General features: G+C 40.8%; 1 protein-coding gene across 18 annotated transcripts; it reads left to right on the plus strand.

Annotated features, from left to right (window-relative positions):
* Positions 1 to 71: 71 nt before the first annotated feature.
* SYCP2L (synaptonemal complex protein 2 like) lies at positions 72 to 27648 on the plus strand. 18 transcript variants are annotated; one of them, XM_086901560.1, is made up of 36 exons: positions 99 to 456; positions 768 to 824; positions 1509 to 1646; positions 1734 to 1853; positions 2511 to 2615; positions 3915 to 3939; positions 4949 to 5034; positions 5158 to 5246; positions 5346 to 5380; positions 6093 to 6235; positions 6849 to 6901; positions 7264 to 7309; positions 8028 to 8120; positions 8211 to 8271; positions 8705 to 8853; positions 9683 to 9743; positions 12045 to 12163; positions 12572 to 12641; positions 12798 to 12843; positions 13469 to 13514; positions 14470 to 14531; positions 16022 to 16070; positions 17094 to 17149; positions 17762 to 17816; positions 18359 to 18515; positions 19606 to 19655; positions 20269 to 20365; positions 20804 to 20895; positions 21054 to 21117; positions 22638 to 22769; positions 23472 to 23596; positions 24072 to 24166; positions 25482 to 25581; positions 25665 to 25723; positions 26184 to 26253; positions 27402 to 27648. In XM_086901560.1, the coding sequence occupies exons 1-36, from the start codon at positions 448 to 450 to the stop codon at positions 27453 to 27455; spliced, it is 2868 nt and encodes a 955-aa protein (XP_086757686.1). In that variant the 5' UTR covers positions 99 to 447; the 3' UTR covers positions 27456 to 27648. The 18 variants fall into 18 exon arrangements, 9 of the variants coding, with proteins under 9 accessions (XP_086757686.1, XP_086757695.1, XP_086757705.1 ...); XM_086901569.1 differs by having other exon boundaries at positions 4988 to 5034; XM_086901594.1 differs by having other exon boundaries at positions 100 to 456; positions 1734 to 1857; positions 2531 to 2615.

The following is a 27648-nucleotide window of genomic DNA, read 5'->3' on the forward strand; positions in this document are numbered from 1 at the left end:
ATGATTTTCTCATTCCTTTCCATCCTCTCTGCTCCAAAATTTACTGAACCTTACTCTCAGCTGAGCACAATAAAGCCCAGCCGGCAGCAGCACACGCCTGCTGTGGCATTCCTTGGCCGAGAGCAGCGCTCAGGGAGGCTCTGGGCTCCTCTTTTGCCCGCCTGGGCTCGGCCGGGGGGCTGCCAGTGCTGTGTTGCCGGTGCCCGGGTGCTGGCGCCGGTCCCAGGAGCCACACAGCTCCTTTTTAGGGCCTTTTAGCGTGGGGGCGAACCGGGCGCCTTTTCCCCCTTTTTCCCCCACCGCTCCTGATGTACAGAGCGAGGACTTGCTGAGGAGGGTGCTCGGAGAAAGGCCGGCCAGGGTCCCCCTCCTCCCTGAACGCGGGTGTGCTCTGCAGCAGCAGCAGCAGCAGCAGCAGCGGGGAGGGCGCGAAGCAGCCCCCGCAGCATGGCCCAGGTGAGCGGCGCTCCCCGCGGCCGGCAGCCGCCCCCCGGAGGGGAACACTCGCTGCTCCCTCGGGAACACCCGCGGCACTCCCGGGCTGCCACAAACCTCGCCTTGGCGGGCGGCGGGGTGCTCTGCGGCTTGGGTAATAACGAAGGAAAAGCAGCGTTTTGGGACAGAGGGGAGGAGTAAGTGCTCTTCAGCTTTGGGGCAGAAAAAGTGTTTGGGTTTGTTTTGGTTGGTGGGATTTTCTTTTTTTGGAGGGGATGAAGAGAGAAGATTTTTTTTTTTTCTGTGTTTTTCTCTTCCTTATATTTTTAAAGGAACAAAAAAGTGAAGAACGAAGTAGAGATGTGAGAGGCAATAGAGCAGAAGACTATGTAAGGATCTTTTAAATGCATCCTTATCTTCATCTTACAAATTGTTATTTTTATATATATATATATATTTTAAGGATGCATTTCTTAACCGGATATGGCATGACCCCAAACTTTAAGTAATTTTATTGTCATCTTATTCCGGATATGGCATGACCCCAAACTTTTAGTAATTTTAGTAAATTTAGTAAAAAAAAAAAATTTTAGTAATTTAAAAAATCTTAGTAATTTTATTGTCATCTTACAAATTGTTATAATTTATTTATTTATTTAAGGTGCATTTCTAAACTGGATATGACATGACCCAAAACTTTCAATAATTTTACTTAATGTGGGAAGTGCAGCAGTCCTCTTAATTTTTTTTTCTTTAGTAAGTGGGGAAAAAGATTTTTTGTAATAGTTGTGGGACTTGCAAACCAGGTATACTAAATTGCCTGTTTTCCTTACCTGGTATCTTTTAAGGTTGCTCAGTTTCAAGGGTTCTGTCTCTTTTGGACATTAAGACTGATATTTTACTTCAAACGTAGCAGTAGAATGAAAGTAGAGAAACGAACAGTGTAAAACAAATAAACAGAAACTTGCAACTTTAAAAATAGTGTTGTAAGTATTTTATCATAATTACTGCTGCTACAAGTTCAACGCCTGCTTATTTTATTTGCTAATTATTTTCTTCTCCTGCATCTATAGGTTGAATCCCTGCTCACTGATGCCTTTAAAGGGAAGGGGTTTCAAAAAATACATGAACTGATTCAAGAGAAGGAAGTAGAGCCTCCCCAGAAATACAGTGAATCTCTCTTTAACCAGCTGGACAAAGCACTGAGAAAGGCAAGTGCCATAAATAATCTCAACTATCCTAACACCTAACTCAGAGGGTAGCAGACTACTGATGCACAGCACTCTGTGTTTTTGTAGGAGCTGGACAAGAATGAATTTGAGAATGTTTCTCTGCTGCTGAAATGTATTCAGCTCTACCTTAAAAGTGATTTTCAAGAAGGGAAGAGCTTATTCATTGAGCAAGGACTGGTAGCAAAGATGAGTATAATACTGCACACAAGTTACTAATGTGATTAAAGGTTCTTTAAGAAAAAGAGTTCCAAGGAAGTGAAAACTAGAGGATGGCTTGTTGGTCACACAGAAACAAAATATTTTTTCTAGTGTATTGCATGAACTGAGTGGGGGAAAAATGCTTGCTCTCTTTTGTTGATTTTTGGTGTAGCAGCCAATTCTATGGCTCCACTTATTACCTGATTTAAAGGGCTGGGTTTTGGGATTTTTTTAAAGCTGATAGTGTAAGGAGAGGATGGGTTGCTATGAGTTCCATTAGTGAAATGGTATAGACTTTCTAAATGCATTTTAAATGTTCCAGCAAAATGTAGTTTTAGTAATAGAGTTGATGAGTAATTTGTGCTTTTATATTTTTAAAAACTGAGATATTATTTTTGAAGGGTCCTCTCTAGATATGTAGCAAACCAGATGCATTTAATCTGCAATTGTGTTTTATCTTCTGGCACTATATTGATTTCATCTGGTAATAGCTGTAGTAGCAGAAATGCAATTGCACTGAAGATGAGTAGCACCTGGATCCAACACAGCTTCCAGGGAACAGCTAAAAGTGTTGTATTCCTGTCCTGAAGTTATGCTTTTCAGGGATCCTCTTCCCAGTTTTTAACTCATTCTTTTAACTTTTACCTGGTATCTTGGTTTGAAAGAACAAGAACATTTGTGACAGTCATCGACCCAAATGAGAATAAATTTTTGATGTTACTGCTTGAAGACTTCTTTGATTGTGCACTGGTATGTTTATGCATTTAAGGGGACAGAAGGGTTGGTTTGATTGGATACGATAGCTATTGTTCACCAACAGTTTCCTGTTAGAAAATAAATAATTGCATGGATATGGTGCCCTAGGGCTGAGTCTGGGATGCAGACTAGGTGGTGGGGCTGGGTGGTGTCCAGGAGTATTTATTTTAGTAGAAAAAATTGCAAGAAATTCTGATGCATTTTGTAAATAAAAGTTTGTGAGCTGATGCTCTCTTTAGAACCAGCAACTTATGGACACCAAGTTGCACTTGATGTGCAAAAGTGTTTGCTAAGATGGTCCTGGTGATTTGTTCCTCATCTGTTTGAAACAGATGATCCAATTCTAAAGAATGATCTAACTTGATTGCAACTTTGATTTAGGTTTCAACTTGAAACGTTTAAGGATTTTAATGGTGTTTAGAGGCCTAGTGATGTAACATTTGTAATAGGAAGAAGGCCTTTTAGCTTTTTTCCTCCAAGCTGTTGCTCCCAATTTTCTTGCCTGTAGCTTACTGGAACTGTGTCACTTTTTGCATCAGAATTCATATCAATACTTACAGCTCTCTTCAGGAGTTCTGCTAAAAGATATTTGAGAAAAAGTAAACTTTCTTCTTTCTCTACTCACCATTTTGAAATTATAAAATATATTAAATTATATATATAATATAGATATAATATGTGTATTTTATATTACATATTATATTTAATTATAATATATATAAATATTGATGAAAATATTTATTTTCCCAAAAACTTAATTTATTTGTCTTTCTACTACGTTTCTTCCACAGGCTTTCACTGTGGAGGAAGAAGTGTTTTGTGTTGTGAAACTGTTTTTAATTTTTAAAGTTTTTATCTTTAATTTTCCTCAGGAGACTTTAACAGCCTTCAGATACACATTGTGATATTTAGCACTATAGTGTATAAAGATAAAATGTGCTTTTACACAGGCCCACATGTACAACAAAAATAAGAGAACGATGTCACGATGTGGGTTTTCCAGGGAACCTGTAGGCACTGCGCTCTCAGGTGCTGCTGAAATCCCTGGGGGAAGTGGGTGCTTGGCCACCTTTACCCTCCCTGCATATTGCCAGCCTGTATGATCAGGGTGACCATATGTGACATACCTGGGTCAGGTGGCTTTTTCTGATGTGGGTATGCTACTGTTCTATGTTATTTAGCATCTCAGAGTTAGAGGGTAAGGAAGGTGTGCATAAACAGCTTGGCACTTTGTGTACTGCTGTTGTTGGCTGGTGGTGTGTTAATGAAGGCTTCTTTTGCTCTTTCCATCAGGTGATTTGCAAATGCAGTAATGAAGGTCAGTGGTTTTTTTATATTTTTGCCTCCAATTCCTCAGTATTCTGAGTCTTAATCTTAGGAGCATATTTCTTAATTCTGCTTGAACTTTGTACCCTTTCTTTTTTTTTTTTTTCTTCAGCTTCCTGCTTCCTCTCTGCAATTTTTTTTTTTTTAATTCTCCAGTTGATTTTTTGTCAGTTAATTTTCATTAACATTTATATTGGAGCACAAAACCTTTTTCTGTTTCTCTTTGTTTTCTTGCTTTATACATGCTGGAAAGAAAAAGTCTATCTCTGGTGTCTTGTTTAAATGGTCAGCATCAAGCATTTCACTTGATCAGAGTGAGTGTCTTCTGACAGAGGTTCAGGCTAGACAGTCTGTTCTGGCATCAGATGTCAGTCCCTTGCTGAAGGCAACCATCTCCACAGAATAACATGGTAACCCCTTCAGCCTTCTGAACTCCACAGAGAGATGTCTGTCTCTCATTCATTTCAGCAGAAAAATTTTGTTCTGTGCCTGCAGCTGGCTTTACATTAGGGCAGGGGGGGAGCAGGTGCTTTCAGAAAACATCTGTGTGACCAGACATCCAGGCTTACAGTCCATGTAAAAATGCTTCATTGCACTGTGGGGCAGGTAATGTGTGCTTATTTGTCCTTGCACCTTATTCTAGTGGGAGCAGAGTGGCACAAGCATCTTCTGGTTAATACTTTATTGGTTTGCCCTGGTGACTTGGACAAAGCATATATATTTAGGTTTTCTCTTGTGGCTGGTAATTATCTTCCCCTTCCTGTGCCTCTTTAAATAGTTACCCAGGTCAGAAGTGAGTGTAGCTGGGACACTGGTGTTTTTTTCAGCTAGAAGTTACTGGTTCCCCTTTCTGTCTAGGATAAGATGGCTGGAAGCTTTGTCTTAAAATGAACTTACAGCTGGGATGTTTTTATTCCTTCAACACAACTGTAGTTGCTTCAACTATTTTTATATGGACACCAGCACATTTCTAGCTGTACCTTTCAAATTATTTTTTCTAGGGAAGAAAGAGCTAGTGAATTTATTTTTGCCTGAACTAGGGCGCCTAGTGGCAGAAGCAAGTATTTGCTGCGCTCTGCATCTGGAGGTAAGATTCTTACTAGGAGGAGAAAATTGGATATGTTTGTGTGAAATTTTGTGTAATTAGATAAAAGATGTGAAACAATGTTGTTTCCCTTAATTTTCTACCCCTTCTCTTGTTGGGGGGAAGGCCTTGAGGACCCTCAACTCTATACTTGACAGTGTCCCACGGGAAGAGAGAAAGAAGTTCCCGCTCTCTGAGGACATGTGCTCACTCACGTAAGTGGTTTTCCCTCCAGTTTCTGTACCTACATACCTGCTTCTCTGCATTAGGAGACACTTATTTCCATTTTAACTTGTGGCATTTTGTTGTTTCAGGAAAGATCTTGCAAAAACTATACTGGAGGTTGGTGGTAAGAATTTCTCCAGCTTTACCTCATCTGCTTATTTATTATAGATCAATTATAATTTAAATTACATTTCCTTGCTAAGAGTTGATTTTAGGGAGGAAAGTCAGGTGTGCTTTAACAAAAAATAAAAAAGTTAACAGCAGCAATGCATTAGCGCTTTCTGGCTGGTACTGGTGATGCATATTGACTAATCAGACAAGCTAAACTGATTTATGTAGAAAAGTAATTAGATCAGCCTTATGTGTTTACAGAATATGCTGGTTGTTGTTCTTAAAAAAAATTTAATTTGAATTGCTCTGCTATGATGTGGCTGAAATTCAGTTAACAAGGTTAATGGCCTCTTGAGTGAAATACCTTTTGTCCTCTCCCAATAATAACTTTTTAGTGTATTGCCATGGTATATGGAACATGGCCTGATCCCAGTGGGTTAGTGATGAGTCTCTGCTCTCATCCCCCTCCTGAACCTCAAGCACATCTCCCAATGTGCTCATGTGTGTTGTGGTTTGCAGTGCTCTGTACCTCGATCTCGCTGAGCTGGGGGAGCTGAGGATGCCTGAGCCAACACTTGGCTCTTGCCCTCCCCTGTTCTCCTAGGGGAAACTGAGGCTAGAGGAAGGATGTGACCGTGTGTATAAAATTGCAGGAGTAGCAATGCTATAATCCTCTGTTATGCTGCAGGGATGATATTTATCCTGTGCTTGTGTTTACCTGGCAGATTATGACCTTCAGGTTGCCCTTTCAGAAGCACTTTGTAGGTTAATGATAAAAAAATGGAGGGATGACCTTGTTCACCACTGGTTTGAAGATAACTATCTCGCTGAAGCTTTCAAAGAGATCAAGGATCGAGAATTTGAGACGGTGAGGGTCCTTATTTTGAAAACAACATACTTGACAAGGCTGTATAGGGGCTAGTTTTGGTTGAGTTAAGCCAGGGTGTCCTTGCAAGAAGTTCCTACAAAACTGATTTTATAAATAAAAAGTTATTTGTGGATGGCATATTTTCCCCCCCCCAAAATGACTAATATTAAAATAATATTTAATTATTTTTATATTATTACACATCACATATAATATTATAATTACAATATTATAATAATATGAACACATTAATATTATTATATTAGTTATATTATTAATATTTATTGATCATTACCACACATTGGTAAAAGAGCTCCTAAGCTTCTAAATTATTTTACCTATAAAAAAGCAAAATAAAAAAATATAAGTAATGCATAAATAAGTTAATTTGTGGAGTTTATATTTGAATTCTTACTGGTCTTAAGTTGGGTCCAACCTTTTGTAGTAAATTGAGTGTTTCTTCCCAGTGGTCTTTGTTGTCTCACTGACCAGTTTAAAGCTTTTATCTGGACAGTAGAGGTTACACAGCAAACAGTTATTTGAAAAAATAGAATAAAAATTTGCAAAGGAAAAGTAGCCTGCATTTTAAAATAATGTGTCATTTGTCTTGAAGGACTGCAGAAAATTTCTTAACCTACTAAATGAAAGGCTTGGAGATAAAAGAAGGTAAGCAGGGAACCAACAGAGAATAAATTGGTACCATGATTACTGCAGAGGAGAATAAATAGAATTGTAAAATGAGTTGGCTTATATTAAAAAAAACTTTACATTGCCTGTGAAGATGAAATTGTTTTTAAAAAGGAAATTTTATGCATTTTTATGGTGATTTTTTTGAAAGTAAAATCAATTAAGGTGATGTCTCAATACTAAAATATTGTAGTTTTTAGCTTATCCAAGCTTAATTTACTTCTAGAAAATTTTAAATTATTCTTTGAACAATAAAATTTGTTACTAATCTTATTAAAGTAAAATAATTGAAGTCAGACTTTAATGTTGAATATATCATGTGAAGTCTGCTTCTCTTCCAGAGTCTACTCATTTCCTTGCATATCTGCTTTTGCTGACATGAATGAGGTAATATTCCTTAAAGCTCTGACACCTTTCCTACAGTATCATGGCTGTTTAAATGTTGCTTTCTGTGGTAAATGTTTGGGGTTTTTCTCCCCTGCCTCTTTTTTTATTGAAGAGCTTGATTTCTGAGAGCATAGAGTGTACCTTCTGTTCTAGCTGGAAAGCTTGCTTGTTTGTCCCTTGGCTCCCGACTTACTGCTGCTGACTTTGCTGTTGTATCAGCCAAGTGATAGCAGCAACACTTCTCTTCATGGTGATGACAGAAAAGAGTGCTAAAAAGAAACAGGAGGATAGGACAACACTGAGCTGTTTCCAGGCTGTCAGAAAACAAGATTAGCCTAGTGTCCCTGGAGAAAAGTTGCAGATTCTGTAGTTTGCTTCACTGGTCTTCAATTGAATGAACTGTGGCACCATTCCTGAAGGTCATATTGAATCAAGCCCATGTAGATGGAAACTGGTTCCACTGTTCCTGCTGATTTCAAGTGCTCAGAAACAGCTTCCACAGCATTTGTGCCTTGCCTAGAGCCAGGTCTGACATGGTTGTGGTTGGGTGAGCAGTGGGTTGGCACCCCACAGGGTGGTCTGAACTCTTGCTTCTGCAGGGTGTACAGATGTTTATGTAGGGTAACACTTTCCAGTTTAGTTTCATGAAAGAAATTTGTCACTGATACTGCAGTTGTAGCGCTTTTTGGGGAACAGGAGTGCCACTCTTCTTCCCCAGGTGAAGAAGCCATCAGATGAGAAACTGGAGGAGTTTTGGATTGACTTCAACACTGGCAGCCAGAGTGTGACTTTCTATGTGGATTGTGATGAGGTAACAGCAAAGCCCAAGTGGCCTTTGGGTTAGCCTAAGCCAGTGGGCAGTCCCTCAGCCCTTCTGACACAATGGCTTTGGTTTTCAAAGGGAGCTCTTTGGGACTCTGTGAGGCTGTCAAAAGAAAATGTCAACAGTTACAGTGTGAAGGGTAAGATTTTTTTCCAACATTATCCCGTTTGGCTGGGGGGTCCTTGAGACACATGGAGTAAACGTAAAATCTCACCATCACCAAGGTGTTCCTGTCTATTCTTCTCCCTCTTTACTTTGTCCTTTGGTCTTCTTGCATTAGCTCTGGTTGTTGGACTGTGTGTAGGCCCTTTCTGTACAGTAATCCCCTCTCCCATACCCAAACAGGACAGCCTGAGGTGTCAGTTTTCAGGTGTCCTGGGGAACAGCACAACCAAGACTCGACAGGAAAGAACTGAGCGTAACACTGAGAGTAACTGGAAATGCAAGGGCAAGATGTAAAAGACCTGTTATAAAAATCCCAAATGCTTACTCAGATATTTTTGGGTTAACAGAAGAATGTCTTGATCTAAAACAAATGTAATCTATTGTTTATTTTCTTTGTTTTTATGCAGGGAAGGATAGAGAAAAGATTGTCAAAATTTTTATGAAGATACCCACTTCTCTTAACAAAACAGAAGCAACAAAAGTCAAACTGGTTTTCAGTGCTGAGTTTGAAATATTAAGTGTACTTAGAAAAGTCCTGGGAGAGGAGAAACTGATGGTGAGCTCCAATATATAGATTGTTTTCTTAACTATAATTTTATACTGGACAAAACCATTCAGGTTTGTAGGATTTGTGTTTTGTGGTTTCTCTATTTTCTCTGTGCCTCTTTACTATATCTGTCTTTCCACTGTGGATTTATCACACTCTATATAGATGTTCTAAACTTTGGCCTGAAAGAGAAATTAGGTGTTTTAGGAAAGAAGTTTCAAGATACTCAAATTTATAGTTTTAAAGCTGGAAGGTTAAAATGATTTGTTAATTAATTCCTTGTGTTATAACTTCTCCTGAGTTTCTGAAGTAGAAAATAAAACCTATAACATTTAATTGCATAAATTTAAGTATGAACATGCTCATAAGTATGTACATATGGCTCTAAGTGTTACATCACATAGGATGAGAAAATTGTTACACAAAAACCTGGAGAGGGGTGCTGAAAAATGAAAGTCTTAGACTGATGTTGTAGATAGGACTTAAAGAATAGAGTATTTCTGAAGCTTCCAGATCTTTTATTAGCTAATGCAAAAAACCTAAATGATGTGTGTTTTTTTTATTTTTTCCCCAAAATGTTAATATAGTTAATTTTTTGTTTTTAATTCATCTATAGTCTATGGTATTTGTAGAAAAGCTTATGTGGCAGTAAATAGGCATAACATAATGGCTGTCATTTGCCCTTAAAGGAGCCAAGACCTTTCCAAATTATCAACTCAATTAGTATCCACTGATTTGTTGCTGGCAATTAATAACTGTTAGTTTTGTTAAGTAGCTGGCTTTACTAGATAAAGACTATTTAAGATCTCTTTCACATAAGATTAATTCATACCAACAGATAGTTGAGTCTGAAGATGAGACTGTCTATGCTGGGAAGAAAGCCATGCAGAATGAAGCAGGTGATTTTTTATTTTTTTAATTGTATCATTTCAATGCATTTAAATTTGTTTTCAAATTATCCTTTTCAGTTGTAGTCCACAGCTGACAGTTAACTTCACTTAAACAAGCAATGCCTGAGCTCAGTCTTCTACTGTTCCTGCTTTGTGAGCTTGGTAACTCTGCTTGTGGCAGATGAGAAGTCCCTCTAGCCCAGGGAGTGAGGTCTGGGCACCATGGCCATGTGCTGCTGGTGTTGCACAGGCAGGGGAGTGCTCATGGAGACAGGATCTATGTGCTGGCAGGTGGCCCAGCAAGGCACATTTCAGCTGAGGCTGACCTCTGATGTGCAGGGTGTGCAGAACCATTTCTCCATTGGCAGGTGTGGTGGGATGCACCCACCTGTCTTCCCCTCTGGGTTGCTTGATGCCTGGTTTCTGGTTTGGCCATGCCATGTGGGTGGGTGCCTGCAGAAGGGGATGGTGACTCTGGCCTCCTGAAAGCACAGGTCCTCTGGTGGGCCTCTGCTTTACACCCTGGCATTCTACAAGCTCTCTCCTCTGTGCAGTGAGGTGCATATGGTGGGGTAACCTCTACTAAAGCTTCCTGCAGGGAGGTGGCTTCTGTTTCTTCTGAATAAGGTGATGTGCTAGAAAATGATGTGCTCCAGTCCCCGGTCCCCAAGTGCAGTGCCTTGGAGGTTACCTGGAGCTGCTGTGGAAGAACAACTGGGGGAGCAGAAGTGCTCACCTGCAATCCCTATTAGTGGGTAAAGGTGGGCAGCATCCCAGTTCCTCTGCAGGAGGTGAGCTGCTGCTGTAAATACCTTGTGCTGCAGGGCTTTATCTGTGTGTGCCCCAGCTACAAAAATAGCTGTGTGCCTTAAGGCAGGACAGCTCTTAGTTGCACCTGGAATAGCCTTTACTTCTTTATTCTCACCACCCTACAGCCAATGTTTTGTGTTTCTTTGAACTGGGCACATTAAGTTTTGTATCATCAAATGGTGGTGCTTCCTGTGCTGCCAGTGAACATCTCCTGCAAGACATCATCTTCCAGGATCATTTGACAGAGTTTCATTATTTTCTAAATTCAGAAGTTGTTGAGGTAACTTGGAGCCTGAAGTAAAGATGTGTAATTTCTGTGTCTGATCCAAAGCAAGGTGGTCCAAGCCCAGCACTTGCGAAGAAAAAGTAACTCCTTTCTTTCCTTCTCATGCTCTGAAATTCTTCTGTAAGTCCCCACAAACTGTAGGTCACAGTCTTAAGAAAAAGCTGCTAACAGCAAAAAAGCAGGAGGTGACTGTGATCAAAATTGTTCTTAAACAGGAAATGCTTCCTCAGCTCAAATTTGGTGTATCAAATTCTTTGGAAGGTCTTGTTGTTTTTTGGGGGTTTTTTTGCTGTCTTTTAACCTGGAAGGCTGGGATTTCTCCTTGCTCCAAATCTGGCTGTATTTCAGGTTTTAGAGTGATTACTTTTTGTGTGGATCTTTTCTTGGTGTAAATTGCTTGACAGATATTTCCACATCTTCTAAGGCTGTGAAATCACAGCTCTTCCTACTGCTACCACCCACTGTCTTGAAAACAAATCAAGTTTGAAGAGCTCTTAAGATAGCTAGCATTCTTTCTGTGACAATATTAAAAAGAAATTTTACTTTCCTCTAAGTTCCTGTGCATTTTAAATTTCTCCAGGTGAATACTTGAAAGAGCCCCGCCCAGCTTTAAATGTCTGGGGCAGTAACTTCTTCAGTAGTCCTTCCCATTTTCCTCCAGTTGGAGCATGAAATAAGCTAGAATGGAAGTCCTTCAGCTTCTGGAGATGCAGAGCTGAGCTAGAGATGAGCTAGGAGTTCCTTTGTCAGTGCCCACCATGGAGTACACAGAGGTGCAAGGTGGGCACTGCTACTTGAAGCAGTCAAGCGCTATGAAGGGTAGAAGGTAGTTAATTTTAAGCAGTCAAACAAATTTTGCAGTGCCTGATAGAGATTCAGTAGAGGAAAACATAGATGGTGGAAGATCCCCCTGCTTTAGTCAGACACAAAGGCTTTCTCTGTCTTCCAGAGCTTAAGAGTCAGTGCAGGAAAATAAGTAGTAAGATGATAAACTTGCATATATTCATCCAATATTGATGAGCTTATACGTTGTTCATTTAGCATTGTCACTGGGTACTTTGAAGATACCTGTGTTTCCTCTGTTAAATGTGAGCTTGAGATATGCCTAGAAGGTTGTACTGCTGCAATTTATGCATGTGTGGGAATGGAAAGAAGGGGTAGTGAGTGTGTTCCATTACTGTGATAACATTCTCACCCCAGCTGTTGTTGTGCAGAAATACCTGTGCCCTCTAATGCACAGAGGAAGAACAATCCTTCTAACTCTGAGAACGCAGAGACTCAAAAAGGCAACTTAACCTCTCAGCACAGACAGCAGTTTACAAGCAATGTAGCAGTAAGTATTTGGTGTATGATGGAACTGTCCTTGTGCCACTTTTCCCTTCCTCCAGTCTGCTTTTTTCACATGTGTGACTAAAACCTTCTTTCAAAGAAAACTGCTTTGTATCTATTCATTATTCATTCCAATTCTTGTCTCCAGAGCTGCAATTTTGGTGAAATTGCTTTAAAAAATAATAATACTAAAAAAATTACTTTCTCTTATAAGAGGACAGTGGGATGTTCTTAGCAATAAACCCAGAGAATTACTTATACACAGCTTAAAAGGTTTTTACGTGCGGACAATGGTGAACCTGCCATGCAGCTCTTTCCACAGGCTACCTCTTAAAAAAATCTGTTTCTAAAAAAAACCCACTTTTTATTGATCACATGCATGTTTTGTTCATGGTCTCATGTCTCCAAACAGAAAATGGTCAACTCTGGTGTAGCCATGGTTACAGTGGGCCAGCAGACTGACCTGGAGGATGCTAACCAAGGTCAGGCATGGCTCCCTTCAGTACCTTAAGTCTGACCCAGTTAAATGTTACCCAGGTGACATGCTGAAGGCTCTGCCTTTGTGGGTCTTACAGCAAAAGTAGATAGTTTCATAGTAGCTCCAGAGGGTAAAACTATATTTTCCTTGCCTTCTTCAGAAAAAAACTCCAAAACTCCATCTCCAGGGAAGAAAGCTAAGCCTAGGTGAGTGTCTCACTGACAGAAAGTTGCAAAGTGCGTTTTGTATGGGTTTTTTGGGGTGTCTGTTAGGGTTTTGTTTTTTTCCCCTTGAGGTTTTAATGCATGTGATTTTGAGGTTATTCCATCAATTATTATATTGAAAATTCTGTTTTGCCATCTGGACATGAAGGCTGTTTGCCTGAAGTTACATCCCTTTGGAGGTGCTGAACAGTGATATTTGGTTACTAGGTTGGCAGCTGCTTTGATTTTTTTTCTCATCATGGATTTAGTCCAAATGCAAGGTGAGCCCACAGCTGATTTACAGAGAGTTAAACTTCAGCTGTGAAACCTGAGCTTGCCAAACGTGAGATTATTCTTAATGGAGACCTTGACTTTGTGAAAGATGTGAATTTGAATTCACCTTGGCTTGAATGCACCTTCTTTTCCCAGACCTTCGCAAGACAGAATTTCTTGTAGTTAAGGAGCTGGACTTCTGTAGAGCTATTGACTACCTTTTTTCCTTACACATTAAACTACTGCTTTGGTGCTAATTGATGCAACTTTTGGGGTTTCTCCCCCCCACCTTAATACTTCACAAAAGTTTTGGTCTTTAGATGAACAGCTCCCTCACATGTCCTCTTATCCCCAGTGAGAAGCCCCTAGCAGAAGAACCTATGGATGAGTTGATACTAAAGGTATGTGTGCCTTGGGGGTCCCCCTTGAGTGGAGAGGGATAGGGAAGAGACATTCTGGTGGAGTTGCAGAAGAAAGCTGGGATGGGTTGACCTACTCATGCCATTGAGAGGTGTCCTGAGCCCACAGTGTCACACCTGATGTGCTGTGCCACTTAGCACCAAGAGTGAGCTGCAGAGGCAACAACCTCATTCTAGAGAGGCCCAAACAAGTGATTCAAGCTCATTAAAGTTTATTCAGCAGCTATTCAGTCCCAAAGCAATGTGTCTAGGTGTGTGGGACATACTTGCACATCACTTGACTTGGGCACTCTCCTCAAGAGGGAATGTTTGGTTCCTGAATGGACGTAAGCCTTGGAAGGCTGCAGATGTGTTTATTCAGTTTAGTATCTGGGTTCTAATGACTGTCCCATGTAGGAACTTGCAAACTGGGTAAATTACCAAGTAACTGAGAGTCCTCTGTAGTTGCACTTGGAAAGTTCTATTGGTGTGTCCATGTACTTAAAAAAATAAACCAATGCACTATATGAGCAAAATTAAGTTCCTAAAGTAATATTTTTGAGATTAGGTACTTATATAAGAAATCATATCTTAGACTTAGTTCTTGGGTTTACATTTTCAGGTTTGATTTTTTTTTTTAAATCTTTTCTGCTGTCTGTTCAGTTGTTTTGTAGCACTTGCTCACTGTACAGTGAATTCAAAGCTTTTGAACTACTTCTCTCCCCCCAAGAGTTTTATTTCATAAAATACTTCTCTTGACACTCCCCAAGTTCAGCTCTGAGTCCCATACTTTGTGGTAGGAAAGTATTGCAGGCAACAGTTGCACCTGAAAAACTGTTGTAGAGGGAGGAAGGAAGTTTCCTGGCACACCTTTCCTCTGCTTTTAGCAGGCTTTAGAATGAGAACATTACTTTGAGTATTGTTGTTTTAGTTCCTGCAATTCTCTTCTTTTCCAAAGGATGACACCAGCAAACGGAGGAACAGGAAAACCAGTTTGGCCAAGAAGAGGGCTGAAGGCAGGTATGACATGCAAGCCCAGTGCCCGTCAGGAACTGGTGTACCAAGTCATTTTAGACCTCTTTTGGCACTCAGGCAGGAAGGGATGCCCACATGGGGGGTGGCCTGATTGTACCTAGAACAGGCAGTAAAACAATTATGAGGCTATGAAAGGTCATAACTTGTCTCTGGAAGACCCTTTGGGTCCCCAAAATGATGATGATCTCAGAAGGTAACCCTAGTCTGCCAAAAATGCCCTCTACACCTGAGATACCATGTTATGGCATGTTGTTGGCTTTTTCCTTGCTCAACCATAATCCTCCAGTCAGTTGAGTTCTGAGCACCAGCAATTCACAAATATTTAGCTTTTCTCCAATATTGTCCCAGTTCCTTGGCATCATGTGTCCTAGGGTTTCAGGATGGCTTCTTTCTCAGCTTGTCCCCTTCCCTCCCACCCACACATCTGTCTGTCTGCGTTTAAAGCTGGGGGCACTGCAGGAAGAAGCACTTGAGGGTTTGGGGGCTGCATGCAGCCTGTGGCACTGAAAGTCTGCCTTGTTGAGCTCTGCCAAGCGTTGTGTTGGAGTCAATGCCTGCTGCTGGGCAGGAGGGCAAATGAACTGTGTGAGGATCTCTGCTGCTGCTCTGGGGCTTCTGTGGGGGTCCTGCTTCAGCCTACTGTCTCTTAGCTCAAAAAAACCTCCCCAACCCCCAAGTGCTTAGACCATTTTTTTGACTGACTGTAGGTAAGAATAGGAAAACTTGATGTAGGGCTTCATGAAGTTTTTTTTTTTTTTGTATTTGCTGCATCAAATTGCTTTAAAACATACCGAACAGCAGTGTAGGAGTTAAGGGTGGAAACTTCCTAGCTTGGTCGTTCTGCTCCCTCTAGTGTTTCCTCTGGAAATGAGCTTTTCCTTCTTGCGGGAAGCTTTGGCCAAGATCTCAGTTCTTCTCAGTCTTCCCATTCTTTTACTAGCAAAAAGGTGATGTACTGTATGTCGAACAATTGTTGTAGGATTTTTTGGAAATAGATTTGGAGAAAGCCATAAATGTGCGGTTAAGTATTGGAAGATATGGAAACAAAATCTAGATGTACACAGAGAAGGGATTAGAGAACAAATATTAAATACTAGAATTTTCAAAAGGGAATTAAATGGGATTTTTAAAATGCTTCTGATAGTATATTTCCAGTCATTACTTCTTCCTACCATGTACTATTATGGGGGACGTGAGAACAAAATGTCCTCCACAGAAGCAGGGGTAGGTTAATTCCTCTGTTAATTTTGACTATTTCTTAGTTATTACTATAAAAGAATGAGAATCAAGACAGTAATGAGACAAAGATGAAAAGGAGTGTTTTTTTAGAAGCTTAGAAAACAGTATTTTTAGGCATATAAGTTATCTGAGCAGAGGGGGCTCAGAAAAAAAACACATTATCACTCCCCTATTCTTAATGAAATTCTGTAGGGTGTTTCTTCACTATTGCATGCCGTATTTATGTTGTCTTGCAGGAAGGAAGTCTATGACTTTGAGAACTCAGACTCCTCAAGTCATGAAAAGGTAAAGTTGAGACAGAAGCTCAGCACCTAATGGAATAGTAACTTGGAGCAGGGGACATAATTTGCTGCAGAAATGCTGTAAGGATGGACACACTGTTATAGCAAGACAGATGACAGGGAATCTAAGATTTTTTGGTTCTGTTTTCTCTGTATGTGGAAATAGAAAATTTTTTTTGGAGTGGTAAGAATGTTCATCACTGCATGAATTTTGTGGTTGGTAACGCGTGGATAACACCAACACACATTTGAGCTGCTGCTTCAGTGAGGCCATGTGATGTCTGTGTGACTGAAGGCCAGCCTCTGTGTTTTACTGAATATCAAAATCAGACTGCTGAGCATCCACTTTGTCCTCCTAGGCTAAATAGAAAAGATTGAAATCCACCCCAAGAAACTTTTGTTGGAAATTCTGCTTGACTTGTATTTGCAGCCTCTCAAAAAAAAAAGAAAAAGGAATAAAAATTACTCACTTTGACTGCTTTGAAACTTTGCCCGGTGTGGGCTTTCCTGGGAGGCTGTCAACTTGCTCCTATGGCTTCCATCAAGATGACTGTGCTGGACAAACCTTTTGGCTTTCAGCCTCTTCCCTGATGTGAGGCCTATCACTGGTGCCTGCTAATTGTGAGACAGTGGGTGCTGAATAGAATACTCCAAATTTCTCTGTGTTATAAACTGGACATGGCTTTATCCTTGCTATTGCCGCTGGGTGTCAGCATAAATCCCTGCTCCATGGCACCAGTCCCAGGGCTGTCCAGGGGCCCTGCGCCATGCTTGCAGTGCTGGATGTTGCTGCTTAAAATGAGCATTATTCATAAACCAAGGAGAAGATAAAGGAACTCTGTTTAAGGCTCAAATGTTTGTCTGTTACAATTTATGGAACTGTTTCAAGCAACAAATCCCATTCCATTCAAAAGTGGAATTTCCAAGCAGGACTTGTAATCCATTTTCCTTATGAATTTTGATATATTTGCAATATGTTGAGTATTTTATAGGGCAAATGGACTCTAAGACAACTCTCTGCTTTCAGGTTTCTAAAGCCAAAGGAAAGATTCTTGCCCAGAAAATTTCTTCACAAAGTCAGAGGTACAAGATTATACATTCAGTGTTTTTGAACCTTTTTCTATGTGAATAAGAGTTCATAGCTTTGGTTAAGCTTTTAAGTTAGGATCCAAAAGGCTGTGTGATTTTTCTAATACAGTTGTTCCTTGCTTAGCTACCACACTGTCTGTGGGTGTTATTGGTACCAATATTTAAATTACTACCTGAGAACATAAAAGTTACTGGAGAGAATAGTGAGTCCTGTCAACTCTGACAATAAAAGATTTTAACTCTCAAGCATCATCCTTTTCTGACCATATGCTAAAATTACCGATTTAATTTTTGAAAAATGCTTAAACTCCCTGCCTTGCTTTGGCTGCCTTCCAGTCATAACAGCCTTCCAGGGACTTGCCACCTCTATGTATGCAGATTAATTTTTATTTCACATAGTGCTTATTTCTAAATCCCTGAAGTGCTACTTTCAAAATCCAGGCAAAGAAGAATTTGGCTACTGTATGGTCTTTAACAGTTTGGTTGTTCTGCTGAACCCTTAAGGGGCCTCCTGGCACTTCTATTTGTCTGTGCCCATTCAGCAGTGCCGTGGTGTGTTATTACTGTGTTTGCTACTCTGACTTGGGTCTTTGTGTTACTTGGCAGGACTTATGAAACAAGAAGCAAGAGCAAGGAATCACAGAGTCTTGAGAGAAGGCAGGTAGGTTGTCTGTGCTCTTGCATCCCTGGAGCCTTTGACTGTTGCCTGTTTGAATGCTGTGTCTTTTTACCTGTACAAATCCATTGTGCCCATAAAGAAGCTGAAGTTTTAAGGCCTACCCAGTGCAGAGATGGAGGAATGTGATTCTGGTAGCCTCTAAATACTGTCTGTCATTTTGCTCAGGATGCACCATCACTGCCAGACCAGGTAGTGAATTGTCTGTGTTACCTGTTCCCCTCGATGTGCTGCTGGATGCAGCTCAGACATGCTGAGGTTTTCTTTCTTGCAAGAGTGCTCTTATTTTAGGCACAGGAGAGAGGGAGGGACAAGGAAGGAGGGTACTCTAAAAATCCCATTCTGGCAAAAGGCAAGCATCTGCTTCTTGGTGATTTTATACAGATGTTTCAACAGCTGGCTGTGGCTGTTTTGGCAGATTTCACAGATTTACATGCTGTGCTGTGGGGAGGAAGAAATGGGATAACTTGGTAACAGCTGAAATTGAATGGCTGAGGGGCTCCTGAGTGAACAGGGCTTGTCTTTAGTCCAGTTACAGGAAACATCTTTTCTCTGAAAGTAACAATGAGAATACAAGCCCTGGTCAGAGTGAAAAAAGCTGGATCCTTGACTCTCAGATACAGTCGGCACCAAAATCTGTTGACTATACCCGAAAAAGACCCAGGGTGAGAAGTAAATTAAAAGGTAAGCTCAGTCCCCTACTGACTTAGCTATGCATGATGTAGTGCACTGCAGAAAAGTAAGTGCTGATGATGGTTTGAAAAAGGAGAATTTGGCCAAATCCTGGCTCTCCTGAGAGGCAGAGAGCAGGTTTGAGGCCAGCAGCAAGGAGTACCCCATGGAGGAGATTGCACACCCTTGTGCCTGAACTAGGCTCATGTCTCCTTCCCAAATTAAGGTTCACATGTCCAGGTGGAAATTTGGCACCTAAACAGTGTTGGGTGCAGCCCTCTGTGTGATGATGCTGAAGAGTCCAGGGGTCCTGGGCTGATGGCTGTGCTGGTGCTTTTGACTGTAGTGGGAGGAAGATCTCTCTGAAGAAATCACACCTTCTCCCTGCAACTTTCCCCTCCTCATCTCCCCAGAAACATCACTGACTTGCCAAGTAAACCTTGAAAAGCCTCAGAGTTTTCAGACCAGGGCATTCTGCTTCCTTGTTTATGCAGTAATAAGCCAACTGTCCTCTGAATGTCAGATGTGGCTGTCTCTGATAGTATTCTCTGCTTGGGCCTGACCAGCAGCAGACCTCCCCTGCAGCAGTGCTCCAGGGCTGTCTGCTGCTGTGACCACCAAAAGGAAACCAAATTGTCCTGAATCTGCTGGAATGTTTCTCTCCTACGAATGGAGAAATGATGCTTGCTCAGGTAGCTGTTGGATTCTGCACAGACTAAAAAGCAAAATAAAGTTGAGCTTCAAATGATTCTTTATACTGGGTTTTCAGGGCAGTTGTTCTCACTCCAGTGTCAGCCCACATGTCTTGCCTGAGACCTGGGGACTGTCAGATAAGATGCTGAGCCTGTCTTTTATTTTTTTTTTATTTCTTTGGCTGCTCTGGATGCAGTGAGTTGTGTATCACGATGTATTAGAATGGTTGCATCTGTCTTTGTTAGAGAGGCTTTTATTTTTTTAAATCTAATGGAAGTGTTGTGAAGTTTTATCTTGTAAATGTTTAGAAAACCAAAACTGAAAAGATTTGTATTGTGGCTAACTTGGTTAACTGGGTAAAGTACACAATTTACATTGCCAGTAACCAGGGAAGATTTTCTTCTTGCAGTGCTTCCAGTACCTTCTGCAAGTAGTGGCAGCGACTATGAGTCAAAGAAGGTAAGGTGTTATGCTTTAGTGCCTCAGATTTAAAAATATTATGGATGCAAAATGTGTACCAATGAGTCAGAATTAAATAAACTGATATTAATTCTCAAATGTTCTGATGGAGAGATTTGTCTGCCAAGTGCTATTGAGACTCTGTTGGTCTAATAGAGGAGATGTAGGAAAACATGGTAGACTTCATAGAAAACAATTGTTAAATGCTGCATATCAAATATATATATGTGTGTGTATATATGTATTTATGTATATTTTAAATACAGAAAGTCTGGGGAAAAAAATCTCCAGAACTAGTAGTCACACTAAAATCTTTTATTTTCCCCTGGAAAACTTTTCTTTCTTGACTACAATGCTTCTATTCTGCTTATGAAAACATCAACAAATGTGCATCTCCAGTGCCTAAATTCTTGCATGCATTGAACTTCAGGACACTGGTCTCCTTCAGTGCAGGATAGAGCCATCAGTATGTTAGGCACATTTTAAGTACATATCTACTCTTAGTGTATTTAAACAACAAACCAATCATCCAAAACTCTCCCTCTAAAACAACACCTCAACCCCTACTTCTATAGTAATGTTTAAATAATGGTTAGACTTTATTTTGTTTTAGGAGGGAGTATCAAAGCAAAGAGCTCAAAAGGAGATGCCACGGGAAAAAAGCACATTTAGCTTCAAGGGAGATGATTTACCCACGGTGGATCTTGCTGGTATTTTTATTTAAATTGTCTTCAGTGCATTAGAAGAGTTTTGATATGTGTGGGCCTGTACCTTTTGGATGAGTTTTTTTAGTTGTGGGTTTTTCTTTTTGATTTTTGTGGCTTTTCCTTCACATTTTTTTTCCATAAGTATTTGCCTTGTGACATTTCTTTGTAATGGCTATGAGGGATAGATGCTGTCTGTGTAGGTAGTGTCACACAAGGAGAAGATAATCTGGTGCTATTGAGAGGTAAAGGAATGAATTTAACCAGCAACCACCAAGAAAACAGCCTTTGGACCGAGTCTGAGCCAGCACCTCATCCCTGTGTGAAGAGATAAGGAGAGGGTAGAGGGCTTGGGGGTTTTTTTCCGCATCATTAAGTTGGTATTTCCAGTCCATACAGTATTCAAACCCTGTTGCCTGTGCCATTTATCAATTTCTCACACAGATGAATCACTCTCAGAGGAGATTGCAGGGAGTCCGCTGCTACTGAGTGTGTCTACCAGGAGCTCTCCCAGTGACGTGGAGAAGGCCACACAGGTGCAGAGGCAGCGCTTATTCTCCTTCCAGCCTGCTGTCAGGCTGCCTCGACCTGAAACCACTGTGTCATGTCCCTTTGCTTCCTGTAACAAGACAAGTCCCTGGCAGCTTGTCTGCAGTGTGGGTACTGTCTTATTTTGTTTTCTTTCTCTACTTAGAAGTTTCATGGTACACCAGGCAAAATATCAAGAGAGGAAGAAAGTACCAAGCGGAAGGACTCAGGTTTGTCATTCTTGATATCATGGCAGAGTTGGTTAAAAGCAGAAAGAGGTGGTGCCAAAGCTGTTACTTTCTTTCCAAGACAAATAAACACTGACTGTTTTGAGATTATGGTTTTTTTTTCTAAATTCTATTTCTCTGTTTTGTGTATCATGGCAGACTCTGGTGAGATGCTTTTATATATATTCCTGAATTAATGCTAACTCTTAAAGCTGCCCTTGATTAAAGGAGGACTTGTCAGTAGGAATTTACAAGCTAATGACCCGAGAGACACAAAAAAGTTCATTTTTAATGTTTCAAAAGTGGACTGCAACTTCAGTTGCATCCCTTCAAGTTGTTGATTTTCTTTATACCTAAGAACATAGATGTAAACCATTGCTATAAGTATTTGTTAAATGGGGACTTGGGTAATGCTTATTACTGCTGTAGCTTTTTTAATAGGTAAGTGGAGCTTCAGGATCTTTTTTTAAATGAAGCTCAACTTCATAATCTAGCTCAGAAGTGCAGCACAGTATTTTTGTGGTTGAACTTCAAGCAAGTCAAGCAGCAATTGGATTGTTTTCATCCTAACAATTCTCAGTGCTGATGTAGTTGTAGGAGTCTGAGTTACTGTTGTTACTACGAAGTGAGTGACTGAAGTTTTGATCTTGGACAAAAGCATCCCTTTTCTCATGAGCTGGCTTTGTGTTCTCAGTATATCTTTTACCTGTCCAGCATTTTCTGAATACACCTTCACTGCAATGACACATCTGTTTAATTCTGGGAACACAGGCACTGGGGACTTCATTTTTATCACTGTTTGCTGTACAGCATTACACTTGAGAGTTGTTGCCATGCAAAGGCACAAGCAGGGTTATAGTCAGAAATTTCAGGTGTGATCTCTGACTGCATTTGAACTCTCTGTGAACCCTAAATCTACTCCAGGGTGCTTCTCTTGGCGTGACTGTCCCCCTTGTTCTGGGCCCCACTACCTTCCATTCTGCCCTATGGAGACTCCAGGGAGATGATTTGTCAAACAGACAACTTGCTGAGTTCAGAAAAAGTGCACAGTGAGACAAAAGGATGGGGTTCTCATTCGTTTCTTTGGTTTTTAGCAAATCTTCCCCAAAGCAGAGGCTTCAGCTTTGATTTGGGTTGATTCAATTTTCTTAAAAATGTCTTTTATAAGCAGTTTGAGAACTTGGGTTGGAACTTGGAGAAGGGAATGGGAAGAAGCTGGACACCAGAGGGTTTTGATGGTTCAAATAGCAGGCCAAGAAAGGAAATCATCTTTAAGGTGGAGACATGGAAGCTTTCCAAATACCTGTAAAACACTGGGCAGGCCAGTTCCCTGCTTTTGGGAGGGAAGATGCTCGCATGTGAAGTCTTATCCTGTCCTGTGTGATGCCAGACCATAAAATGAGGCTGCCTCCTTTTCTGAAGCACTGGTAATTCCAGTGGTGGTTTCTCCTTGAGCAGGCACTGTCATGTACCTCGTGCAAAAGAACAGATTTCTTTTGAAACGTCTTCTATTCTCTTTCTAGATATATTGAGTGGCACTATCATAAAAAAGCCTAAATTTTCTAGTTTGGAGAAAAATCACTTGCCCTCTGAGATTAACCATACACCAAAGAAAATTCCTGATTCAGTAGAAGAGGATGGGGAGATCCAGAAAGGTAAAATCTGGTTGGTAACTAAGGTCAAGTGCTTAAATGCTTTCAGCTTTTTTTTTCTTGTGGTAGAAATCATAGTCAAATGGAAGCCTGAAGAGAAGTATTTGTAGGGAGGCCAACTTTTCCAAAATCTAAAAGTCAAAATTAGCAGGAGGTATATTGCAGCACTGCCAATGACAGTGGATAATGTGCATGTAGGTGTGTGAATAAGGAAACTTGGGTTCCACTTGGTCAGCTGCTCCATGACATCCCCACACTTTCTATTCTATCTGAATAGTGATTTTTCCAGAGCTGTTAGAAAACCATCAAACACAGGAGCTGAATAGAAAGCATTCAGGTAATGGATAAAGTAACTGCAAAATACTGTGAACTCTGAGCACAAGAGGATCAGGCTTTCCCTGCAATGCATAAGTAGAAAACAGTGGTGGCCTGACTATTTTCCACCTTTATTATGTGTATTTGCCTCAGTATCTGTAAGTAGCTCTTTGTGTTGATCTATTGTGCCTATCCTTCCCTACGGTTCTCAAAGTGTTTCCCTGGGGATTTTTCAGCCAGTTTCCCTCTTGCTTGTGAGCTCTACAAGAACAAGGCCCAAATTCCAGACATTTTTGCTCACATGAATGACAATCCCTTCAGTACCAGGAAGGTTTATATTCCAGGAAATCTTCCAGCATGATGTTAACTTGGGCATGTGCTTCCTCCTAGGTCAGGAAATGGATGATAGCATAGATGATGTGTTTTTTCCAAAGCTGCTTCACGAAGAATTGAGTGATTCAGGAGTGGTTTTTGCCTTTGAAAGCTTTATTGGCCACCTGAAGAAACTTTTCTGGGTAATGTGAGCTCTTTCAGCACATGTTGCAATTGATCAATGTGAAATTACCTTTTTATCTCAGGGAGAGTTGGTGCAAATATCCCATCTTTAGTTTGTGTTGAGGAGTAGGGCTTTGGCAGCAGTATCTGTTAGTCTGGAGCTCTTAGAAGCATTCTACAGAACTTGTCTATTCTGAGAAGTGTTACAGGCAAGGCATAAAGGAAATTTTAATTAGGTTTTTCCTAATGCAACACTTCCCTGAAGTTGCATGAGGCTTGTTGGTGTAACTACTGTGACTGAATTAAATCAGACCATATCTGCAGCACTGATGTGTCTCATCTTACTGCAGATTAAATTTGATTTAAGATGGTTTCTGCCAAGATGAATGGCATCCTGCAGAGGAACTTGTTTTCTAGGGAAAGGTTTTTGCAAGCTAGACTTCTAGGTTTTGCCTTGTGCCATTGCCTATCCCTAACTGTGCATCCCATGGCTAGTCCCGGTACAAAAGGATTGAGATCAACACACAGGATGCCTTGAGATCCTCAGAGAAGAACTTGTCTGCCCTGCTGAACCAGATACATAAGTGCAGGTAAGTGGTCTGCTGCTGGCTGAAAACAGCTTCAATTCTGTGTCAATTTTGGTTGATAGGGAAAGCCAGTCTGACAGCTGGTTATTGTGCTTATGGTTTGCACAGCAAAACACCTTTTGTGTGTGTGGTTTTTTTTTCTTTTATGCAAGAAATGCTTCAGAAGTATAAGTCCCTAGTTTAGTCCTTAGATTGATCCTAATTTTCCTGGAGGAGGAGAGGATGTGTTAATTCATGCAAAGCAAACTTGAGTTACAAACAGTTGATGGAGCAGTCCTTGGACTGTCTTCTGGTTGTCACCAACTTAGTAGCTTCTCTTTCTAAATCTTCTAAGAAAGAAGCCAGGGTGTGACTTTCTTAATGAAGTGGAGGAGAAGAAAAGGGATTTCAGATCCTGAATTTCTTAGCTAGGAGCTAGATAAAAAATAAGTTATAATATTTATGGATTTGGTGTGAGACACTTGTATCTTATATTGTAGTTGTAAGTCTATTAGGCCTCTGTATCTGTATCTCTGTATCTGAAATCATGCATTTGCTTTCTAGAATTTAGATCAAATGTAGTATGAAATAATAGTCTTTAAAGTGAAAAATCCCTGGTATTAATGGGACCTCTATGAGTATAATTTGCTGTCATTAAGGTACGTGGAGAAGTTTGAGCTCCAAAAGAAAAAAATGGGATGTTTTTGGTAGAAGATAAGAGGTAGATGGCAGTGAGATGCTTCAATGTTTGGTTGCCAAGTAACTTGGCTCTAACCAGGGCCACAGGATAGTGAATGCAGGGCTGTGCCAAATTTTTCCTACTTCATTGTAGCTCAGAATGGTGGCAAACCCAAGTCAATAAGGATGTTGCAATCACAACCTTTCTTAAGGTTTAGAAATTGCTGGCATCTTGTGGCAACTGTTTGTACATATCAAATCCATGGCAGGAAAATCCACAGAGGCTGTTTGTGTCAAGATAGAATCATAGAATGGTTTGGGTTGGAAGGGACCTTAAGGTGGTCTTCAGCATGGGAAATCTCTGCTGAGCTCCTTGGAGGCTGGGAGAGCATGCACTGGGACTTCATTTGTATGCTCTGTCCCAGTCCTCTGTTACTGGCTGCTATTTGGGACAGGCTATTGGGCAATATTCATCTGCAGTGTGACTTTAGTGCAGCTATTCACTTGCTCTGTGACACATCTGAGAACAAATTTGCCCCATGTAGTTCAGCAGTGAAATTTTCTTCTGCCTCAAAGTAGGTTTGGTGCTGAAGGGGTTGTTGCCCAGCTTGTGTGACTGCAAATTTGAAGTGGCAAAATTGCTTCTGCTCTCCATCACTAGGCTGAGTAAATTTGAAACCTTCCAGAAGATTGTTGTTGAAGAGCTTGCTAACCTTGAGAAAGAAACTCAAATTCTGGCAGCCATGGAGAAGGATGCACTGGTGCGTACAGCTTCTTGTGTCACAGCCCAAAAAGCTGCTCCTTCCCAGGTAACAGGGGCTTTCTTTGGGGGGGGTCTTTTTAGGATTTCTGGAATGAACAGCTGCTCAAACTGAATACTTTCTGCAACCAGCAAAAGCAAAGGTATGTCCCTGCCAGCTGTTCTGCATACTCACAAGTGCTCTGATGGTGCACTGGTTAGGCTGGTGGTACCCTCACTGATAGATGGGAAAGTATTCTAAACCTAGTATGGCATATTCATTTGGTGTCCACTGATTGAGCCTTCACAGCCTTGTGAGGGTTTTTTATTGGAATTAGAATGTAACAAGGGAAGCCTCAATGAGAAGTTGTGCAGGAGAGGAACCTTGCTCAGGACAGCTGTACCAGGGTCTGGAACAACATGCAATGCACTCTCTTGACATCACCGTGTCTAGGGGTCAGAGGAGGTGGAAGGAGGTGATCATTTCCTGCATAAGAGGCACTGTTGGCATAAATGCTGAGCAAAACCCTGCCATTCTTGGGTTTATTTGGTGGTAAATATCTCTGTTCAAGCTTCACTGGTAAGTGCTCCATAAAAATCCAGCTAAGATCACTTTTCTTTCAGAATTGAATCTGTTGACTCTGCCCTGGGTGAAACAGCCAAGAGTTTTGCCGATGCTGTCCAGAATACAGTGGTATGTGTGATACAAAAGCAGCTCCCTGTGGGTGGGGGGCTGAGCTCTGGCCTGACTTGATTGGTGGTGGAAGTGAAAAAATGAAACCTGAAGTCCTGGGAGGGGAAGCCTTTGGTTGGCTGTTTTGTGGGGCTGGTTCTTTGTGGGACCTCTGCTCCTGATGCATGGAAAGCATTGAGAAAGAAATGTTTGACAAGGGGTTAGAGGTCAAACAGTACTTGCCTAGGGGAGAAGATAAATACAAGGGCCATCAGGTAGTGATGTTTCTTCTGGGTTTGCAGTCTGGGGCAGCTGGTGACCCTGAATTCATTTGCTCTTGGAGCTGTGTGTCTGTGACACCCTGTGGCTAAGGGCTCTGCAATCTAACACCTTGCATGCTTTCTCTCATCTGCTCTTTAGGTCTGGGAACTTCTAGCCTTGACGTATTCAAGTTTGATTTTTTTAAAAAACTTTTTTTATTTAATTTACATCCTGGTTAAATATTCTGTCAAAGCTCTTAAGCTCTCTAGAGTCTAATCACTATTTTATACCCATGTTTTAATTTGTAGATTAAGATGAATACTTTGCTAATTTTGATACAGTGTTTAGTTTCCGTCTGGCTCACCCCATCACACAGAGGTGTATTTTTGCTACTGCTGCTGTTCCAGGTCTATGTGCACCTCTGATGGCTTTGAGAGTTTAGCATTTCTGCAATAAGACTGATGGATTTACTGCCATGTGAAGGATGCCACGTGCCTCACTTCACAGAGCTGAGAAAGCTCTGTGTTGAAGGAACAACCATGCCTGTGGTCACCACAGTGGACCGGGCCTGAGATTTTAGAAAAGATGCTTGTATATTTTAGCACTTAAATTGGAATCCTGAGCCTTTCCAAAGGGAAGAGTTTCCACTATGAGCATTGAGTTGCTGAGGGACACAGGTGCTCCTGAATAAGGATAATTAAAGGGGAGCAGGGCTGAGAAAGGAGCACTTGTGTTGCGGGAGCTGCTCATCCTGCAGCACTTGTTCCAGGGTAGGTGCTTGAGAATTAAGAGCTAAATCTAAATGTGCTTTCAGAATCTTTGCAATATCTTATCCTGTACTGTTTCAATGTTTGTATATTTTTTGCAATGTTTTCTCTTACCGTTTTTTTTTTTGTTCTTCCCTGCAGTATGAACACCCAGTGAAGAAGGCAGAAGATGTGTTCATTGTTCCTTCTGACTAGCATACTCCAAATTCACTATTGCTCATGACATTTGAGCACTTTGTGTGCAGTAAAAAGATGGTTCTGTAATGGATGTAATGGATCTATTTAAATGAAAAGAAAAAAAAGCATTATGTTGAGCCTTGTTTTGCCTAAAAAGAATATGTATTGCTAAGTGGTCCAGTTGATAATAAATTTTCCTGAAAATTTGCAA

This window comes from Cyanistes caeruleus, chromosome 1, assembly GCF_971803275.1.
Source record: "Cyanistes caeruleus chromosome 1, bCyaCae1.hap1.1, whole genome shotgun sequence".
Lineage (NCBI taxonomy): Eukaryota > Metazoa > Chordata > Aves > Passeriformes > Paridae > Cyanistes > Cyanistes caeruleus.

Bases quoted from the DNA above. Each gene is read 5' to 3' on its own strand.
- SYCP2L (XM_086901560.1), top strand. The intron at 5,035-5,157 runs GTAAGATTCTTA...GTTGGGGGGAAG, and splicing joins GCTGCGCTCTGCATCTGGAG to GCCTTGAGGACCCTCAACTC. The intron at 26,254-27,401 runs GTATGTGTGATA...TCTTCCCTGCAG, and splicing joins ATGCTGTCCAGAATACAGTG to TATGAACACCCAGTGAAGAA.